Below are 20,467 nucleotides of genomic sequence, written 5' to 3' on the forward strand. Positions count from 1 at the left end.
GAACTGTAGAAGGTATTATGAATAGAAGATAGAAGCTGAGCAATGGTTCACAATGAGCAATGTACAATCTGTTAAATGTTGTCTTATTTTGCTTTATTATAAGTGATTTGGAGTGTGAGGAAGTAAGAAGCCTAGTTCTGCCAGGAAAACAAAACAAAAAAATCTTAAGAGGCTAAGAATGGTTTCTTACTTGCTTACCTCAAAAAAGCTGTGATTATGATCTAAGTCTAAAAAGACTGAGATAACCCACAGACTGCAAAATGCATTCGATTCCTGGCCAGATGCTCGTGTCTACTCTGCAGAGGACAAACCTCCAGAGCAGCCTGGCTGTGGTTGCTCCATGCAGCAGCTGGTCATGGGTCTTCTGTTGGCCTGTGTGATCCCGCAGCCTGAAGATGCAGTCGCTTAGTTGTGGTTCCTTCAGACACTCTGAATCTGGGGAAGAAGGTAACTGGTATACTGCAACTGCCAGGATGGTGCATTAAGTGTGAAAGTAAGGATTTATGGTGTGTACTCAGTGCGGTAGCAGGGGAACATGGAGATCCTTAAGAAGTCAAGGTCTGTTAGGATAGCATGCAAGCAGTGTGCAGGAAGGAATGCACTTTCTTACTGGTGCAGTAGTCTGCCTCATGGACTCTTAAATCTGCTTTTCAGGAGGGCTCATTGGAGTGAGCTATCCCCAGAACCACAGCTTTTTGTTCATTTGGTTTTTTTAGGAGACTTGTTGACTTACTTTAAAAGAGAGCTTAGGAGTGAATAGCACTTACACGGTGTGGACATGCAAGGTAATAGATTATTGGGATGAATCAGGGGCTCGACAGTTATTACTCGACAGCACAGTCATCTTATTGCTATCTGTTGAATATTTTTAAGTAAAAGCTGAGACGCTCATTTTATGAGGATATTTCAGAGGCTTATTGAGATCTCGCATTTTCAACGTCAGGTGGCTAATGAAGAACTGTTAAACTCAATTAGAGTACCTGCCTTGCAAGGCATTCTGTGACTGAGTGGTACCACTTTCATTAGTTAGTATTACCTGGATTTTTAAAGTTTGATTTTTGTGAAGAAGCTCTGTTTCTTCTGTAAATAGCATGTTGCTTCAACAGTAGGGAAAGATCGGATGACAGAATAAATTTCTTGGCATGAGATTACAGCAGTTTCTGGTTTTCTGTGGGTCTCTGAGGAACTGTCGTAAGGGAGCTGCATGTGCTGTTTATAAAGATAAGACAATCAGAGCATTAAATTTGGTTACTTACCTTTTCCAAAAGCTAAGTGAAGACATATGAACTTAAGAGAAGTGTGTTTCTGAGAGAATACAAGATTGAGCAATTTGTTTATCTAGCATTGTGGTGTTAATACTCTTAGCAGTCTTCGTACTTCATGGATTTTAGTCTACTTTAATACTCTAGTAAGTGAGTTGCTTTTCCCCACCCTTGAATTTGAGTTGTAAGATAAAAAAATCCTCTTCCTTTGATAGGCATCTTGGTAAGCACATACGCAAGTGGGGTGGAGTACTAGATACTGCTGTGGTATGTTACACTCAGCCACTATCTGTTATGAAAATATTCCACTAATATTCACTTTACAGTTTCAGCATTTATTTTGTCTATGCCTAAGAGATCTTAATCCGGTTTTATCTCAGAAATGGAAAGTCTTAACTGTTACAGCCCATGACATCAGTGTATGAAGTGATGGTTTTAAAGAAATCTAATGTAATACAACTAGCTCATTAAATAATTAAGTAAAGGATGCTGTAATGATTTTGAGGGAGAATGATTCTGTCATCTATGTTTCAGAATTTGTGTGAATACTTTTTTTTTAAAGGTAATTTTTAGTGCTAAATAGTGTTCTGAAAAAAATCTGAGTCCCACACTCTGTTTTGGGCATTGTATGGTTTGTTTGTATGCTTTAAGTAGAAGTAGCTGAACCTGAAATTGTTATGCTTTGGAACTGTCAGTATAGCTTTTCACTCGTTTTCTGTTTTTGAAAAAATACTGTTATTTTAGCTCCTACTGCTCTGTAGTTCTAAGAATGAATATTGTTCCATTGTCATTCAATGAATACGAGAGGTGCATTTATGTCATCTCTGCATGTTTATTTCAGTGCAATGCGTGTATTGTTGTCCAAGTTACCGCGACCATGGATTGTTGACGAGAAAAAAGATGATGGTTACACTGCCTTGCATCTGGCAGCTCTCAATAATCATGTGGAAGTGGCTGAACTTTTGGTGCATCAGGTAGGACTCTTTTCTCAGGAGGATTTAAATGTCACACTTGAGTTAACCATCTGATAGGAAAATAGTTTGCTTCTTTACGCCTGCAATTGCAATGCAGAAGCAATGGAGCAGGGAAGGACATGTGGTGAGCTCTAAAGGTCAAACTTGCCTTTGAGATCATTACAATGGCCTAGTGGTGCAGAGGGACTGAAAAATTTGATACCTAGTTTGATTCAACAGATCAACATCTGTGCAGTGAATAATTAAAGTATTTAATCACTTCTGCTCTGAAATCTCCAAACTAGGAGTCATATTCAGAGTCCTATTCAGTGCCCTAATGGACTGTGCTGCCTGTAGATGAGTTGCTGGGATGATAATGCTCTGTTGCTTTGAATGTCTTTCAGGGCAACGCTAACTTGGATATCCAGAACGTTAACCAGCAAACTGCTCTGCACCTTGCCGTTGAAAGACAACATACACAAATAGTTAGGGTGAGTATCTTATTTGCAACAAGCCGTATGGTTAACAGTGCTTGACTCAAGCTGATTGTAGCTGTTAAGACATGGGTGCTTCATGAGCACTTAAAAAAAGATTTAACAATGCCATTGAATGTTTGTATGCTTAATTTTGATCAGTTCAGAGATCTGCCACCTTGCACAGAAGGTCAGTTGATAACATGCAGGACATTTCAGGAGTGCTCAATTTTTGTGCACGTACATTATGGTTTCCTCTATGCGGTGGCAAATTCCAGCATCCCTCCTTGTTGAGTAAGTGAGAACGTGATCCTCTGTTACTTGTCTGATTCTTCTGAGTGTGTAACTTTCTGTGTTCTTACCTTGGGAGAGCTATAAGCAGTAACAGAAGTACCTTACTGACGAAAGTAAGCTATTTCTGGTTTTTGCTCACATGGTTACAAAAGTTAATGCTACAATTTAACATAGCTTTTTTACTGGCACAGGAAACAGGAGTCTGGCACAGCTTGCCCGTTCTGGTCTGTGTGCGCTGTCCATATAGCACCTGCGTGACTTAGTGTTTGGATTGCTAGCATAGGCTGTTGAGGCTCAGAGAGAGCACTCACTGCTGTAGATGTTCCCTATGAGTGAATACATCAACCGGGCCTTGGCCCTCTGCATAGATTTTTTTTTTTTTTTTTTTTTTTTTTATTTTGTCTTTGTAGAGTAAGAGTCATCTTATATTAAAAGCTGTCAGGCCTACAGAGAATTGTCTCCCCTATACAGACCTATATCTGCGGTTCAGGTTAGCATTATTTTGCCATAAGGTTTCTCCATCTCCAGGGGTTGATGAATGTGATCCCATTACAGTGAAACATGTGATATGGCCCTATATCTGGAACTACTTGCTACCAAAAGAATGGTTTCCTAGAGTCAGTGTCACTTGCATCCTGCGAGCTATTCGGCAGCTATATTTGGTGAGCTCTTGTGCTCTTCTGGAACTGACACGGTACCTGGGAATACAATACTAATGTAGCAGATGAGCAGGAAGGTAGGCATGTAGAAGAACTAGTATGTATATTGAACTGACGTGCTTTTATCCAAGAACGTTGAAGTGACTGACCCTGTAGAGTATCTGTACTTCAGAGGTGGATTAACGTTGAGAAGTCCTAAAATAACTCATGCAGCCATGCAAAGAACATGTTGGCTCTGTATTTCAAAATTAATTCCTATTGGGTACCTTCCAGGGCTGGGTTGTACCCTCAGGCATCTGTGGAATAGTGGTCAAAGGTAGCAGGGTTCTTTTAAAAGCCCTGCTGCCATGGCAAAGGGTGGTGGCTTGCTTTTTTCACTTTAATTCCTTTTTTTACTTCTGCAAAGGCTTTGAATTTCAATGGTAGCCAAGGACTCCAGGTGCTCTGAAAAGAGTCCTCTTATAGATTTTCTTTTGGGAGAAACTCTTAAGCAGTGAATAGCTAGTGGCAGACACAAGATACGAATGTGAGAAAGAAAAATTGAGCCTGAGTAAGTCCATTTAGAGAGTGTAGGAAGTTGAGGGGAGACTTGCAACTATTAGCTGGTTTTCTTGGTTTCACTTGTGGAAGAAAAGGTTGAGGAAAATGGAAATACCTGCCTGCAATTGACTGCAGCTTATCTTGGAAATTAAGTTTTGAATTCCTTCTAAGCTGTTTTCCTTTTAACATTTTCTAGAGTCTGAGATTCTTTGGTTTGGAGAGGCTGAGATCCTTACAAGCATGTGGGTTCTGAAGAGGGAGATCCCCCTTCATGTAGTCCTGGTTCTAGGCTATGCCTTTTGTCTCTGCTGCTAATCTGAATTTTGCAGAGTAGCAAAAGCTCAAAACTAAAGTTAAAAACTCAGCCGCTATCTGCAGGTTTCGGACTAGCGACAATGACAGAGTTTGATTTCTAGGGTCAATTGTTATTTGTCAGCATGTGTTGATTTGTTTTGTTTAACAGCATATTTAAGAAAGTTCTGGTGCATCGAGTTATGGGAGGGCTGTATGCAAAGGCAGTATGAATAGGAGGGCCTGTGCAGCCTTATGCTGCTTTCATGTCATGTGACCTGGAACGTGTGTCTAAAATTAGCCTTAAAGACGAGTCTTACAGTTCATTACCTTCCAAAGTGTTCTGAGATAGTATTTAATAGCGTCAGTGGGTTTTATGTCTTCTGCTGAATAAGGATAAACCTTAGTACATGCTTAACTACTTTGTTAATGGGAAGACACTGTAAATTAAGTTGTAAAGTTTAGTATGGTGTGAAAGTGGTTATTTTTGAGGTCACTGAAACCTAATAGCAAAGAGCATATACATATCTAAAGTATTGCCCACTTGTTCTGTTTCTGATATATTGCTATAATATGCTACATTGTTTGTGGGCTGTCTTGTAAGATTTAAAGGTTTTGGACAGTGGAAAGAAGCCTCTGAAATAACATCTGTTGTAGTGCTCCCTCAGCACAGGCAAGCATTAGGCTTCTGCTGAAATAAGCTTGATATTTGAAGGAGATAAATGCTTCAGTTGAGAGCTGTTCTCCAAGTATGGAAAATAAATGTAAATAAATTCAACAATGAATTGTAGCAAGATAAAAAAATAACCCTTTTGGACCTCCTAGAGCATCCTTAAACATAGTTTCACTGAAATTAGTTTTAAAAGGAGTAAGTAGGTTTTTTTGAGTTTTATTTTGGGTTCTCTCTCTTTTCAGCTCTTAGTCCGTGCAGGTGCTAAGCTGGATATTCAGGATAAAGATGGGGATACTCCCCTGCATGAAGCCCTGAGACACCACACCCTGTCACAGCTCCGCCAACTCCAAGACATGCAAGATGTGGGCAAGGTAGATACTGCTTGGGAGCCATCAAAGAACACAGTAAATAAAATGCATTTATTTATTCCTTTTTTTTTTCCCTCTGTAAATGTGTCTCTTTGTCTAGTTCTGTACTGTTTTCACTCAGAGGGTGGTGAGGCACTGGAACAGGTTGCCCAGAGAAGTTGTAGATGCCCCATCCCTGGAAGTGTTCAAGGCCAGGTTGTATGAGGTTTTGGGCAACCTGGTGTAGTGGAAGGTGTCCTTGCCCATGGTAGGGGAGTTGGAACTAGATGATCTTTGAGGTCCCTTCCAACCCTAACCATTCTATGATTCTACTGTTGGACTGGTTTTTAACAGCATAAGTTTATGTAGACATTCTGCATTAGACTACAGTGTAGGCCGAAATCGTGTTGTTTGTTATACGTGGCTTTTCACATGTAGTCGTTGTCTTTGTTAAAGAAAAATACGGGTTATTTAGTTCAAAATATTTCTACAAATCTGTCTTCCATAGCAAACATGAATGGCTGCCAAAAAATCAAAAGCAGCTTTTTAGGAAAGAGAAATAAATAGTGTTACAGTACAGAAAAAGACTAAAATTGTTTTCTGCAGTTCAACATCTTGCATGTCTTTGTAGCTTTAATTGTTTAGCTGCTTCTATAACCGTCTGAAAATTTATTCTGTTAGAACAAGACATTCTTAATCTTCGTATCTTTATTGTTATACATCTTTCTGACAGAGTTCATTTCAGAAGTCATACTATAGTAAGGAAATAGTCAAAGAAATTCCAGGTAATAAAGGTCAAAATATTTTTTTATTTTAAAAAGAAATGCTCATACCCAAGAAGCCGTGTGAATACCATGTGCAAAGGTGAAGTTTATAGTTTTGTTGAAAGGCAAAGGAGAAAGAGAAAATTCTGGAGTGATTGGGATTGAGAAGAGCAAACAAAATTCTTTTAAATATCAAAGATGCACAACATAACAGTGGATCAGACTTGCTGAATCATTAGTTACCGGTGTCATAATATTTTTTCTAATTTATCTGTGGGTGGTAAGTTTTGCGTTTTGTTCAAAAAAAATCATCAACTTTATTAAAAAGCCTTTGTTCAGAACTGTAATTTCACTGTACAGCAAATGTTTTTCAGACTGGTTGCTTAATTCTCTGAGATACACTGGAATAAACTTTGAGAAGAGATTTAAAATATGACTGACATATGTAAGAAAATGCAAGTGTCCTTTTAGGTGAGAGGAAGAAAGCAATTACAGCTCAGTTGTTTCCATGATCTGAAATGGACTCTGTGAGAGGTGGCCAAAATAATTGTGTGCATGTATTTAATTGTGAAACGAATGAACGGGAGATAAATATTTTTTCTCTGATTCAGCATTTCATAAATAGGTTTCTCTGTTGCCCATCTCATTAATGGCATCCACAATGAAACTAGAGTTGTTGTGTTTTGACTTTTTTTAGCACAAGAAGTGAGGGGTTTTCTATTGCCCTTTTATATTTTAATTTGGAGGGATTTTATGTTTCAAAGAACAAGTTTTTTTTTCTAGTTTTGTTTGAGCTGTACACTTTTCATTTATTTTCTATTAAAATAATAAAAAAAGAATGGGAGGGAAGACATCACAACAAACAAACAAGATTCCTGCATGATTGTATCTCTGATCACCTAAAAATGTTCTAATGTTTAAAAAAAAAAATCATCATCAACCAGTACCTCCTATTTTAGCTTGATCAGACTATTGGTCATTTTTTTTGCACTTTGTTTAGCTGCAGAGGAAATTTTTGCTTAACTAACAAATTTGGGAGGTTTAAGTGGTGTGGAGAAGATACATGCCATCAGAAGAGGTGAAAACTTGCCTATTTTAATTTTATGTGGCAGCAACAGAAGATGTGGCTGAAATCTGAAAGATGGAGTCAAGCCTGGCTAAAATATACCTGGAAACTCTTTAAAATGTTCAGCAGATCAAACTATCTTTGAAATATTGTTTTGTGGAAAACAGGAAATGAGAACAATGCTTGTACCTGTTTACCTTTATTTAAATAAAGGTAATGTAAAAATGCTATAAATCGTATTTTACCAGTAAATACTTTTACTAGTAAGCCACCGTTGGCCCAAAATCGTATGTCAAAAAAAAAGATGGGATTTAGGCTGCTAAAACATGTGCAGACATCTGGATTTTTAAAGCTATCCAAAGACACATTTGTAATTTGTTTTGTGTAGAATTGCAATTGCAGGTGATGGATGATAGGGGATAAATAGGATCAATAATTTAGTCTGGGAAACAGTAGGACTTTTTGTGAATGAATGTGCTGACTTAATTTAAATTGATGGAATCTGGGGTTTTTTTTATTAATTTTTATTAATGCCTTTACAGATTGGAAAAACATGTCAGTTTCTGTTAGTCTATGTGATAGCAAATCTGATACGTAGATCTTAAGTATTTTAGAGCTCATTTTTGCTTGGCTAAATTTCAATTAACTTTGGAATACTGTCTTGATACCAACCTATTGAACCCCATAGGGTGCCTCTTTGTAGTATAATACTTCCACAAATAATGATTTTTTTTTTTTCCCAGTTGAATAACATGAAAAGAACAAAAATTTCACTTGCAGGATTTTAGATGTTTTTCATTTTTGATAAAGTTGGTTGGACAGCAACTTCATTGAAATTCTACCATTTGTTACTGTTTGCTTTGAGCATGGTTTAAAATAGGAAACAAACTTTTTACTGATATTGTGGACTTATTTTGTAAGTGAAATTAAATGGAATTAGTTCTTCAGCATTGACTTTTAGTAGTTCCTTCTGAATGTCAACATTAAGCTGTTGTGATAACTAAATTTTTGCCAGGTTTCTTCAGCTGTTTTTTGATAAAGCATTTAAAATGCATTCAGTGAACAATCTCAATAGTACACAAAGCCCTACGCATTTTAGGTATCAATCTGAAAAACATTTCTGTGTTCAAGTGCTATGAGCAGTGAACTCCATTTCTTTAAATAATTTTGAGGTTTTTTATCCAGCACATTGTAGCGATTGTACAGCTGGGAGGAGGAGGAATTTTCTGACGTACAGTCCCCACCACCACAAAAGAAGTCATTTCAGTTGCTTTATTACAGATGCAGTGTTCCTTGGTCTAGAGTACTTTTTATTTTAAACAAATGTGTTATTCCCCAGGCTCATTTAGTGTAATTTATTTTAATATAGGTATCTTTCAGACCCTTAAAATGCTTTTAAGATTCAAAATGATGCCACTGCCTAAATACTAACTTAAACTAAAGAAACTCTAATGGGAAGTCAGTTAGGTGTTTACAGCTCCAAAGACAGCTCAGTAGTTACAATTACTTAGTTGATATTTATACTGTTTGTGTGGATCACACTGAGTCTTCTCCCTTGCAGGTGAATTGGCTCAGTCTGACTTGTGTTGATGCATCTCAGGCCCAGCACCCTCCAGACGAGGCTTGCTGCAGCCGTACTGGGCCCTGACACATAATGTTTATTTTTTTGCATGGCTTGATTTTTTTGTTGTGTTTTTTTTTTGGTTTGTGGGGTTTTTTTTCCATCGTGTGTGCCTGAAATGTTGCAGACTACCAGAGAAGTGTCATGGGATGCAATACTGTCCTGGTGTTTTCAAAGCATACAGCATACAGAGGCATTTTAGGACTCAATATTTTCTTGAGTAATGTCGATGACTGTTCCAGGTGGAGGAGCCAGTCCTGGCGTAGTGTATATCCACACCGAGTGAAGCAAATTATCCTGCTAGTTGTGTTTGATTTTCCTCTTGGAGACACAATAGCTGTTTTGTTCAGGAACAGCTCAGAGCCCATAAGGTGCAAGTGTGGATGGTAAGAGAATCCTTGTCCCAGAAAGTAACAAAGGACTACAGCAAATTGTTCGGTGCTACCTTGACTGGATTACTGACATGGTCCAAGGTACCTGGACTGAAGCTAGATAAAATCTCTGCTTCGCTTCAGCCAATACTGTAATTGAGGTGCAGAAAAACGGTCCAAACTTATAAACCAAAATGTTCTGTGATCTGAACACCACAAAACAGTTTCTCTCCATAACTTACTGGTTTTCCTGGTAATGGAGTCTTTTCAAGCTGTACTGTTCGTACTCAGTCATACGGAAGAATGCAGGACTGTGAGTATCTGTGAACTCATGAAGTGACCTTCAAGAGTCTCACAGCACCTCAGTAATACTTCCTGATATAAGACCTCCTAACTAGAAAAAAAAAACGTATAGACTGAGGTTTAAAAAAATTACTTCCCTAGGAAACTGAGTTGGCTGTATGATGAGAATGATCTTGCAGTTATCGAGTCAGGGTAAAGACTTCTAGTACATACTTCATATGCTGCAAGACTTGGACCCAAACCAAGCATTTTCCTTCACAAGTCACCTCTGAGGGATGGGGAAAATAACTAGAGGGGTTTTGAAAACTGTTTTATTCGTAGTTCAGGCTTCAAGAAACGCAACCTTTTGGGCTGCAGTGAGAGTATCTGGTATTTTAAGTTTATTCCTGTATGCTGTTGTGTCTAAAATAGCACATCTAGTTCTTTAAATACAAAATGGTTGTTAATCTAGCCAAAATTACTTCGTTTTTAGGGGTGGTACTTGACACCCAGCTTTTAGAAGATCAGCTGCAGAGATAGACTATACAAACTGAAAGTGGCGTAGAAAGATGTACATCAGTCAAGTTGGGCATTTAATTAACAGGAGGGAGGTGCATACAAAATCCTGCCTCTATCCTAGCGTCAAAGCCTTTATAATTCTGGAATTCAGCACTTAAAACTCCTTGAATTGTAGCTGTCCCAGCTGTGCTAAAGCTGTTCCTTTGAATAGCCTAGTGTAGTTAGAGGGATTCTTAAGTGTTGCCAGCAGTTTCATGTAGTCTGCATTATACTTATGCATTTTATCTGGTCAAGCTTCAATAGAAAAATAATGTTAGAGCAGGCCCAGAATGCTCCAGAGTAGGTGAATCCTCTCATTGTTGGGCCATGGTAGTGAGCCTTCTCTATGTATTTTTCTAGTTGGCCCAGTGTGTTGTGTGTAATAGCCATGCTAGTACAGAAATACAGCAATTGTTGTTAGAGGCCAAAGGAGCATTCCATTATTAGGGCAGGAGGACAGGTATGTGCATTTAAATCCCTCCAGGCTGAGAAGGCAACTGAAATTGAGTCTTTCTTGAGCAGGTGCTCTACCCACTAGACTAAAAGTAAGTATGCATTCACTTCTCTGCCCAGCTGTGTTTTCATTCCAAGTGTGGTGGTGGTAGCATTTCGTATGAACTCAGCAATTTCAGTTTACTTCAGCTGTATTCTGAATACACCCCCTGGGACTTTGCCCTTTACAGTCCTTATATAGAAGGATAGCCGCTTCACAAGTGAGTATAGGTGTGCAGGAGATTGAATGCTTCAATAGCTGAACTATTCCTTCCTGAATTTTAATTCCTTAAAGGAAATTTGAGTATAGCTGACTCAAAATTAAGCAACTGTACAGTTATTTTGATTTTTAATTCTAGAGACACTTCCTTGGGCTTACAGATTTATACATACCTGTATGTATGTGCATGTGTGCATGTCAAGTAGTTTTCCTTTAGCCAGACTATTCCTAACTGTTCAGAGTGTCTCTCAAGCTGCTTACATATTTGTTTTCTTTCAGTTAATAATGGGACTTGGCACTCAGGGAGCAGAGAAGAAGAGTGCAGCATCCATTGCCTGCTTCCTGGCAGCCAACGGAGCTGACCTCAGCATTCGTAATAAGAAGGGTCAGTCTCCTCTTGATCTCTGCCCTGATCCTAGTCTCTGCAAAGCATTGGCTAAATGTCACAAAGAAAAAGTCAGGTTTGTATATTTGTAAAACACACAGTTTCCAAATCTCTACTTTCTATAGATTAATCAATGTATTTAAAACATTGTGCCTTTATTAGCAATAGTGCTAAAACATATTTTTGACTTTCAATTAATTTTTTATATTTTATGATATGTTGAATGCTATTTACAAATACTTTAGTTGAAACTTACACAGGTCTTACAGGACTTTCATACATGTTAATATGAGAGGGAGGAGAATGAGAAGGTGGGAACATGCAGGTGGAGGTTGGTAGAACTTCAGACCATCCCAGAAAAGGAGAAGGCGGAAATCACTGAAAGATTAACTAAGCATTGGGACAGCTTGTTAAATCTTTGACTGTGCAAGTTTTGAAGACTGGAACTGGCAAAGCCCATTATGACCTGGTGTGAATTCAGCATTGACCCTGCTTTGCGCAGGTGACCTCCTGAGTACCTGTCAATGGTGCTGTATGATCCTGTAAAAAGAGAAGGAAGGGGTAGGCCTGATGTCTCAGAAGCACTTCTCTAGGAATTACGATTTCAGTGAAATGTCATGTTAACAAGTGCATGCAGTGTGAGAGTTTCAGCTTGCTGCTTGTCCAAATTGTGTTCCCACCGTTGGCGTACATAATTCTCATCCTTAATTCCTATATGGAAATCAAAAATGTACTGTCAAAATGTCACAATGAAAGACTGTTTTTGTTGATGCCACCCTGGTGTGTAAGGTGTTTATTTTCTTCAGAGCCTGGCTGTCTGTCCTTGTGGCTGTTCTTTCTCCCCACCTTTTATGGACTTGTGCCGGCTGTAGGAATGCGCTGGTTGGGTTCAACACGCACTCCCTCTGCTGGGTGAGCAGCCGCATAGGACAGAGATCCAAGGTTTGCGAAGTATTGGAAGTGTAGTCAAGATTAAAGTGTTAAGTTCTGCAGTTTGGAATCTACAGGTATGTCTCTGTGAATACAGTCAACTCGAAGGGTGTTTTTACATTCACGAGATGCTATTCTAACTTGTGTGGCCTGTTTCTGTGCAATGTCTTATCTGAGCATGTGACTTTGCACTCTGGTGTCAGCAGTACGTTTGGGAGAAAGCAGTTCGGGTTGCTTTATGATGATATACTGATGCCTGAATGCATAGTAGCATATAGATAAACAGCCAATTGATGTGCATTTTAAATTAAAAATTCTTAAAATTAAGTCTGACTGCAGAGTTTCTTTGTAGTGGTCAGGTTGGTTCCCGAAGTCCATCTATGATCAACAATGATTCTGAAACCTTGGAAGAATGTATGGTGTGTTCAGACATGAAGAGAGATACTCTGTTTGGCCCATGTGGACACATTGCAACGTGTTCTCTGTGCTCACCACGGGTGAAAAAATGCCTCATCTGTAAAGAACAAGTTCAGTCTAGGACAAAGGTAAAAACTTCCAAAGTTTATTCGTTCTCTTTCTGTTTTTAATGGAAAAGTAAAAGAAGAGGTCAAGGAAAAGTAAGATGTTTTAAGCAGTATTTTGCCTTACATGTGTCTCACTGGATGGAATTAATTTTGCATTGTAATGATACCTTGTCCCAACATTGTGTGTTACTCTTTTCTGCTTGCCTGTGCTCATATCCTACCTGTCACTCATTCTCTCCCCACCTTGCAATGCCTTCATTGTTCAGGTCCTCAGAGTTCCTAATGCAGTCACCTGAGGATGCTTTATTTAAATAGATTTCCCACCCTCCACCTCCCACTTTTTTTTTTCCATATTAAGATAAATTGCTGCTTTTCCTGAAGTATAATTTTCTTCAGTAGCATTCAATTCTTTGGAGTTTTTTTATTCCTTAGGGCTGTTTGGAAAGATGATTTGCCTTTAAACTGGGTTAGTTAATATGTGCTTGTTTTTGAAGTTAATAATTATTTTCGGCTTTTACCTTCTCTGTCTTTGGAATCATTAATTTCATTATGCTGTCTTTCTCCTTCAGAGTATCAACCAGTTGCAACCAAGTCTTGTCCTTCTGTTGCTTTTTGGCTGTTGTTTTTTAAAACAAACAAGAGAACACACACAACCACAACAAAACGAAAACCCTCATATTCCAAGTGCAGGTTTTCTGATCTGTAGAAAACCCACTCTGTTCTTTCCATCTTTCCCAAACACATTTAACTAGTCTGCCTCTGTGATATGTGTTTTTTTCTTCTGCCTCAGAGTAAATATAGGCATTGTAAATATGAATTTATACTAGTTTTACTGTTCACTCTTTTATTTTTACTTCTTATACCATTCACTATTCTGTCATGCATATTTTCAAAGGCCAAATGTTAAGACAGTATGAGCTCCTTTTCTCTTGACTTTATAGTCAGTGAAAAGGTTCTGCCACTGAGGGATTCAGAGCAGCATAGTAAGGCTTCTGCTTCCACTCATCCATCTAAAGAAGCTGATCTATGGAAATCAACCTTTCCAGGTGAAAGCTAACCTTTGTGGATAACCTTCCTTTCATTTCTTTTGCTGAATTAGACTGAGACAGTGGAATATCTGTTCAATACTTATACTCTTCTATATAAAAACTTATGGTAATGTCTGCAAGGCTAAGAAATGAATGAACCTGGACAACAGTTCTATGAACTGGAAGTAGTGATCCGGCCTAGTATGAATGGAGTGGTGTGTGGTGTCTATGGTCGCACTATATATATGCAGTTCATCACATTAAAGGGCTTGGAAACCCTAACTCAGTATATTAAAACAGACTAGTATAAAAGTCTCTTGTAAGTGAATTTAAGTATATATGGTGGAACAAAAAAGGAGGAAAAGAATGAAGAAAAAGAAACATAAACTGTCTTAGCTGCTTCTCTATGCCTATCAACATACTGAACATATAAATATTGCCAGCATATAACTAACTACTCTTAAAAGTCAGTGTGATAACTCATTAGGTTGCGTTTTGAGGTGCTGAATTAGTTAAAATAACACTATATGGAGCTTCTTAAAGTCCACATGCCCTGCCAAAGAGAGTGTAAAAGCAAATTTAAGTAGAGAGCAGGAGATAAACTTCTCAAATGTGTGTTTATTGTTCTGTTCTTTACAGATTGAAGAATGTGTAGTATGTTCAGACAAAAAGGCAGCAGTGCTTTTCCAGCCTTGTGGTCATATGTGTGCTTGTGAGAGTAAGTAAACTTGACAGGAAGTTTTTTTGAAGTAATCTTGAAACAAAGTATTTTTAATCAGATTGCTAAAAGCTTATTAGTAATCTGACTTCAGGTCCAATTCACTTGGTCTGGTGTGACAGTCAGAATTTTGGCATTATTTGGCAAGCTAGTAATGAAATAATTGGAGGACAAACTGGAGACTTGCAAAAATTCAGAAACCAAGTGCTCTTCCATCCAAATTATTTAATCTTGAGTAGGCTTGCTCAGATTATAGAAGCCTGCTGTATATTGTTAAAAATTCTGAAGTAATTAGAATTTTATTGTTTCGTTGCAGCTTTTGGGAGGCATATAGATGTGCAAATGGTGTTTTTAAAAGAACCCTGTAAATATGTATTTAATATGCTTCATTACTAATCTACACATTTGCACAAGCACCAGTTGTGGTTCACTCTGATTTATCTTGTGTAGCAAAAAAAGACATAGGAGATCTCCAGAATTTTTTTTTGTTTGAGAATATGTGAATGAGAATGCAGTCATCACCTTGTCACCAGACATTTCAGGGCTTTGTTGAAGGGCCGTTTGCCTAGAGAAAAGCAGTCTTTGTTGCTGAGGATCTACATAAGAGGGGAAGGTAGTCATTCTCATAAGTAACTGCTTACTTGGTCTCACTGAAGAAGTCTGGTTTCTTCCTCTGTTCTGCAGAGGAAAGATGAGAGAAGTTTTTTTGATTAGTTTCCCTGGAAAAGGACAGCAAAAAGATTGCTGTGGTGAAGGATTTCAGCAGCAAAATGCACATCACCAAGTCTAAGCTGTAACAAGGGCAGCAAAAGGTTTAACAGACACAAATATTTTCTTTTCAGATTATTTTTCTGGACGTCTTGTTCAATCAGGATGATAGAGAGCCTTCAAATTTGTGGAGTTTATAGGACCCATTCTATTGATTCACAGTAATCTTCAGCATTTATGAGACATAATCATGTGCAGAATTATTACAGCCTCCTTTCTAGAATTGTATCAAAAGATACAGGTTTACTCTTTTAAGGATAAGGAGCCACACATGTTTGCCCCTGGAATATTAGGACAGTGAGTGAGATCCTTTGTTTTAAAGGAAAAAGCGGGTAGCCAGGACATTCTTGGAAGTTCTTGTCTCAAATATGTGTGGGTTTACTTCCGTAATTCTTGTGGAATAGACATCCATTTGAGGAAGGAGGAACCTACTCTCTTGAAATATGTTAAATGAAGATAAACAGAATAGGTTTACTTTGAGTCCCAAACAAGACATTGTTTAAAGGTGTAATTTGCAGAAAATGATGTGAAGATCAGCACAAGTAGTTATTTGTATTATGAGCATCTGTTATGGCATTGCTGTACCGTTACTGTGAATAAACAAGCTCATGGATAGGAAAGAAGAAAAATTAAATAGCAGGATTCAGAGTTGATTTATTTCCCTGTCTTCTCAGATTGTGCAAGCTTGATGAAGAAGTGTGTACAGTGTCGGGCAGTGGTTGAGCGAAGAGTGCCTTTCATAATGTGCTGCGGAGGGAAAGGTACAGAAGATACCACTGATGATATTTGTGAGTGACTCCAAAACCCATACTTTTTCACATTCCCCCAACCAACTTCTTATTTTTTAAATGACCTAAATCTTTCCTCTTCTTTTTAAAGAAAAGTTTAATGAAAACAGTGTTAAGCCAGGTATCCATTTGCTGTTTGCACTACTTTCTACACTGGTAGCAGTAGATGTGATGATGACACTAGTCATTATAGTGAAGGATTGCTTCCACATCCAGAGTAGAAGCTGAAACATACATGACTTCTTGGCAATTTATTAATGCCCTGTGAAGCGAAAGCTGAAGGTTGTCTGTAATTGTGAAAATGGGCAGATAAATGTTTGGGTTGTTTTGGTTTTTTTACTTCTGTGACTCTTTGACTGGCAAAGGAATGGTTAATATTTTGCATCTAGGTACAAGCAACTTTCATGACAGATTGTTCAGTTTTACATCTCCTGGTTTGACTAGTTTTTAAACTTCTTGTGACTTCTCTGAATAATTTCTATGAATTATTTGTATTTACTGTGTATGTATATGTGTTGTATGCAGTGTTTGAATTGAGTTTGTGAATTGGAATATTAGGTCATTCTTGTCATACTGTTCCTAAATAGATAGATTTAAAAGTAATCCTTAAAATCGGATTTTTAATACTCACATTGGAAATTTAAAGTTTGACGTTTGAAATACTTCTCAATTTTTCTGTCTCTTATAGTAACATTGCTTCCTGGATTAGTCAAATACAGGAATATTAATCTGAGCCTGTTCAAATTTTGAACGAACTAATTCCAAGATGCTTGTATAGTTTTGAACACCAAATAGAATTGACTATGTAGATAAATCTTTTCAGTGTGAAAGGATTTGACTTTATTTTTTGCACGTACAAAAAAATTTACTGCAGGAACTTCACTGACAAGTAAGAACTCTGAGAACATTAAGAGGCTACAGGAATTTTGTGCATCATTTTTAGGAAGTATTTGTCAAATAATTGTTGCCACTAAACTCAGAGCTCTTTATTAATTGACCTGCAGTGATGTCATAGTGAATTTAATTAGACTATCAAGTATGTTCAACTAACATTGTTTCAGATAATTGAAAAATTGTAGTTAGTACCTTGGAAATAATTATTCCTGTTTCATTAGATTGATGCATAATCACATTTATTTATTTTCTCTAAATTACAGCAAGTGGAAACATTCCAGTTTTGCAAAAAGACAAAGACAACACCAATGTCAATGCAGATGTACAGAAGCTGCAGCAACAGTTACAAGACATCAAGGAACAGGTAAAAGTGCTGGATAAAAATTTCATGGACCACTAAAATAATTGAAAAAGCCAATGCATCTTCTGTTATTTAAAACAAAATGACATGTCGAAGTGCTTCAGTTCTTAAATTTTAGTTAAATAACCAATATTTTTTGTGTGGTGTGACTTGTATGTCTTCTATGTACAGATTTAAAAAAAACATATAAAAACAAGTGGCCGTATTTGATAATCCATCTATTAGAGCATCTGTGTTGGTGGACTAAAAAATGATGCTTTGCCCAGTTAATATGTTCTCTACCTGTTTAGCTGACAAGTGCAGCAGAAGCTGTTTTCACGGAACAGGAATAAAAGTAGATATTCTTGACTATTCTGTGTCTACCTGAATCTTTACTTCTATGTTCATGAAGTGGCTTTGAACAATTGCTGGCAGTTACCTGTTGTGTGAAGGCTAATTTTATGTACTCTTCAAAAAAATATGTGGTTGCAAAGTTAAAATCTTTGAAAGTACTGTACATGTGATTTGAATATTTGGAATATAAATGATAAGGTTTGTCTTTTATAATTATACTAAATGTTTGCAGGAGGAAATTGATACAAATTGGCTATAGATTGTATTAATTATTCATTAGTTAAGTCACACGCAATTTAGAAACCTATTGAAAACAAAAAATCAACGTATCAGATAACTGACAGTTACCTAATTAGATTTGTTACATCTGTAAGTCTAGGCCCATTAGCAGCACTCAAGTAGTTGTCTACATGCAGAACTTCCTAGTGTTAAATTACTAAACGGTTTCCTTGCTTTTATGTCTGAACAAAGGAAAACTTGATTTAGAGGTTTTTCATCAGTAAAGAACCTGAGGTATCTGACTATTGTATGAATTTACTTTCTTAGAACCCTGATAACATGATTTTTGGCTTCCCTATGTATAACACAATTGAAATAAACTTTTCATGGGTGCAGGAAAGAGAGAAGCGTTCTTAGTGTATTACTTGGTTTTCCTCTTGTAGGTTTACAGCAGTTGGTAATACTTCGGGTGAAGGCAGCATCACACGTAGTCCTTATGGCTGTTGCTCTCAGCTGTTCATGTGTGTGAAAGCTGAGACTAGGATATTTAGATCACAGTTTTAGGGCCCGTATCTCTAAATGCCTTAAATTTGAGAGCTGATATGTTGTCAAGTTTTAACCTCAGTGGCATGTCTCTGAAGGGCTGTTCTTGTTTTATGGAGACTTGGCCAGCACCCAAGTAACAGAAATTCAAATACCCAATTCAAAACAGATTCTGTTGTAGTTTTGGTCTGTAAAAGAACATACAGATTTGAATAATGCATATCTGTCTTGACAATAACATTTGGAGTTTATAGATACCTCTGACGTCTTTTATCTACTATTTAGCTTCTGTTTTACTTGTTAACATTGGATGAAAAGAATGAGGTTACTGCTTTGACATTTAAAATTATATATGCAAAACATGCAGATTAATGCTGAAATACAAGTAATGTATTTTCTTCAGATGTGCTTTTTTCTTTTCTGGTTACTTTATTGTAGGAGTTTTTAAAAGATTGGAGTTCTATTAGAGTATGCTAATACTCTTTATCTATAGGGACATGAAAGGAAAACTACTTCATTTTACAGTTTTTCTTGATTAGATGAGATCTCAGTTTTTTTTCAGTTTTCATAGGGTGTTTAATTATTCATAACAATTTTGTCATACCTTTGGGATTTGCTAGCCAGAAGCTTTCTAGTATCAGAAAGTTACGCTGTATTAGGGAGAAGAGAATAATTACTTTATACATGTAATTTCTACTTGTATTTTCTGATTTTCGTATTTGCAGTGGTAAGAAATATCTAATACCAGAGTGCTTTGAGAATTTACGTGCACTCTTTTGCTTTGAAATGCTTTTTTGTCCAATAATTTATTTTAAATCAGTATGAAACTGAGGATTGTTCAATGCCTCTGATTATGCAGAGGTGGTTCTGGTCATTCTTGTATGTATCTTGGCTTGAGACACATGTTTTCCTTAGTGTCTTTTCTGCTTATTCTTGTGACAGGGCAAGTTGTATATCATACTTGTGAGGAGTGAGTTGGATTTTATTAAGATTAGACATCTCATCTTTTAAATTTGTGCTTGAAATGATGCACAGCATTCTACTATATTGTGTATTCTTTTGGTTTGTGCTTTAACAGTTCAGTCTTCATGTTACATTGATATTTTGGTACTTAAAATTAAATTTGTTCTCTTTCAGCAGGTATAATCCTATGTTTCAACTCATACCTTCAATGATAATCTAATATGTTAGTGCAGCAAGCTTTTAAAACCATTTCTGGTGCCAAGCAGAAGTGATGCTGATGTCAACAGAATCTCCCACATCTGATGACCACACCATTCTTCAGGGATTCCCTGAATGTGAACCCTTTTGACTGTAATTGCAATACCTTCACTCCATTTCATACTTAATCACCATCATCTGTCTAATATCTTCTGTATGTTCCTTCACCATACTTACATCACTTTCTTCTTAAAAATAAATTTATTTTGTCACTATGCACCTGTATATTGTTGGAAGAACTGTTTTTGGTAGTGATACTTTGGTCAGGTTAGAGCACCTCGTTAGTGATAAAATGGATTTGACTTGCAAACCCAGTTATACTTAAAGGTACAATGAGCCCTTTCTCACACTTCTTTTACTTAGCCAAAGAACTGATTCTCACATAGAACAAGCGTGATGCCTTTTTATACCATTTGTTTTCTTTCAAAAGATGGGAGTCAAATGATTCATGCCAATTAAAAAGAAAAAGTAGAGTGTGGTTTTACACATAGAATGTTCAAACAAACTAATAGTACAATAGAAACAGATACTGCTTATTTGCTGCTGCTGCTATGGCACAAATTGGGTATAAGGCATGCAATGAACTTTCTTCCGCTGTAAAAGTGCATATAAGCTGGAGTTAAGTAATGAGTGCCCCTTCAAAGTTGGATAAAACTCAGTTATTTGGACTTGTTATCCCATTGGGAAACAGCTGAACTAATAAAGGAAATCTTGTCAGAATAGAATTGCATAACAAACAGGAAGTTTGGTTGTTCATGCCAGCTGAATTCTTCTACTGTACGATAACTTGAATGTTAAAATAGTGTCATATCAAGAAATTAAACAGCAAATGTATTTTAGATACTCTGCATGTGTACTAAGCAGGAGAAATTGGGCAATTTGCTATTAC

At 37.1% G+C, this 20,467-nt stretch overlaps 1 protein-coding gene across 2 annotated transcripts in view; it reads left to right on the plus strand.

The window, feature by feature from the left end:
• The window catches only part of MIB1 (MIB E3 ubiquitin protein ligase 1), an 83,779-nt gene that overhangs the window by 55,020 nt on the left and 8,292 nt on the right, over positions 1-20,467 (plus strand). The window contains exons 13-20 of one of the 2 annotated variants that reach the window (XM_086608607.1): positions 2,104-2,236; positions 2,620-2,706; positions 5,388-5,549; positions 11,146-11,327; positions 12,534-12,726; positions 14,373-14,451; positions 15,894-16,007; positions 17,165-17,265. In XM_086608607.1, coding sequence (XP_086464733.1) covers positions 2,104-2,236; positions 2,620-2,706; positions 5,388-5,549; positions 11,146-11,327; positions 12,534-12,726; positions 14,373-14,451; positions 15,894-16,007; positions 17,165-17,265 — 1,051 coding nt within the window. The remainder of the gene's footprint in view (positions 1-2,103; positions 2,237-2,619; positions 2,707-5,387; positions 5,550-11,145; positions 11,328-12,533; positions 12,727-14,372; positions 14,452-15,893; positions 16,008-17,164; positions 17,266-20,467) is intronic. The other variant, XM_086608608.1, reaches the window with a different exon arrangement.

Source organism: Tauraco erythrolophus, chromosome 3, assembly GCF_009769465.1.
Source record: "Tauraco erythrolophus isolate bTauEry1 chromosome 3, bTauEry1.pri, whole genome shotgun sequence".
NCBI classification, from domain to species: domain Eukaryota; kingdom Metazoa; phylum Chordata; class Aves; order Musophagiformes; family Musophagidae; genus Tauraco; species Tauraco erythrolophus.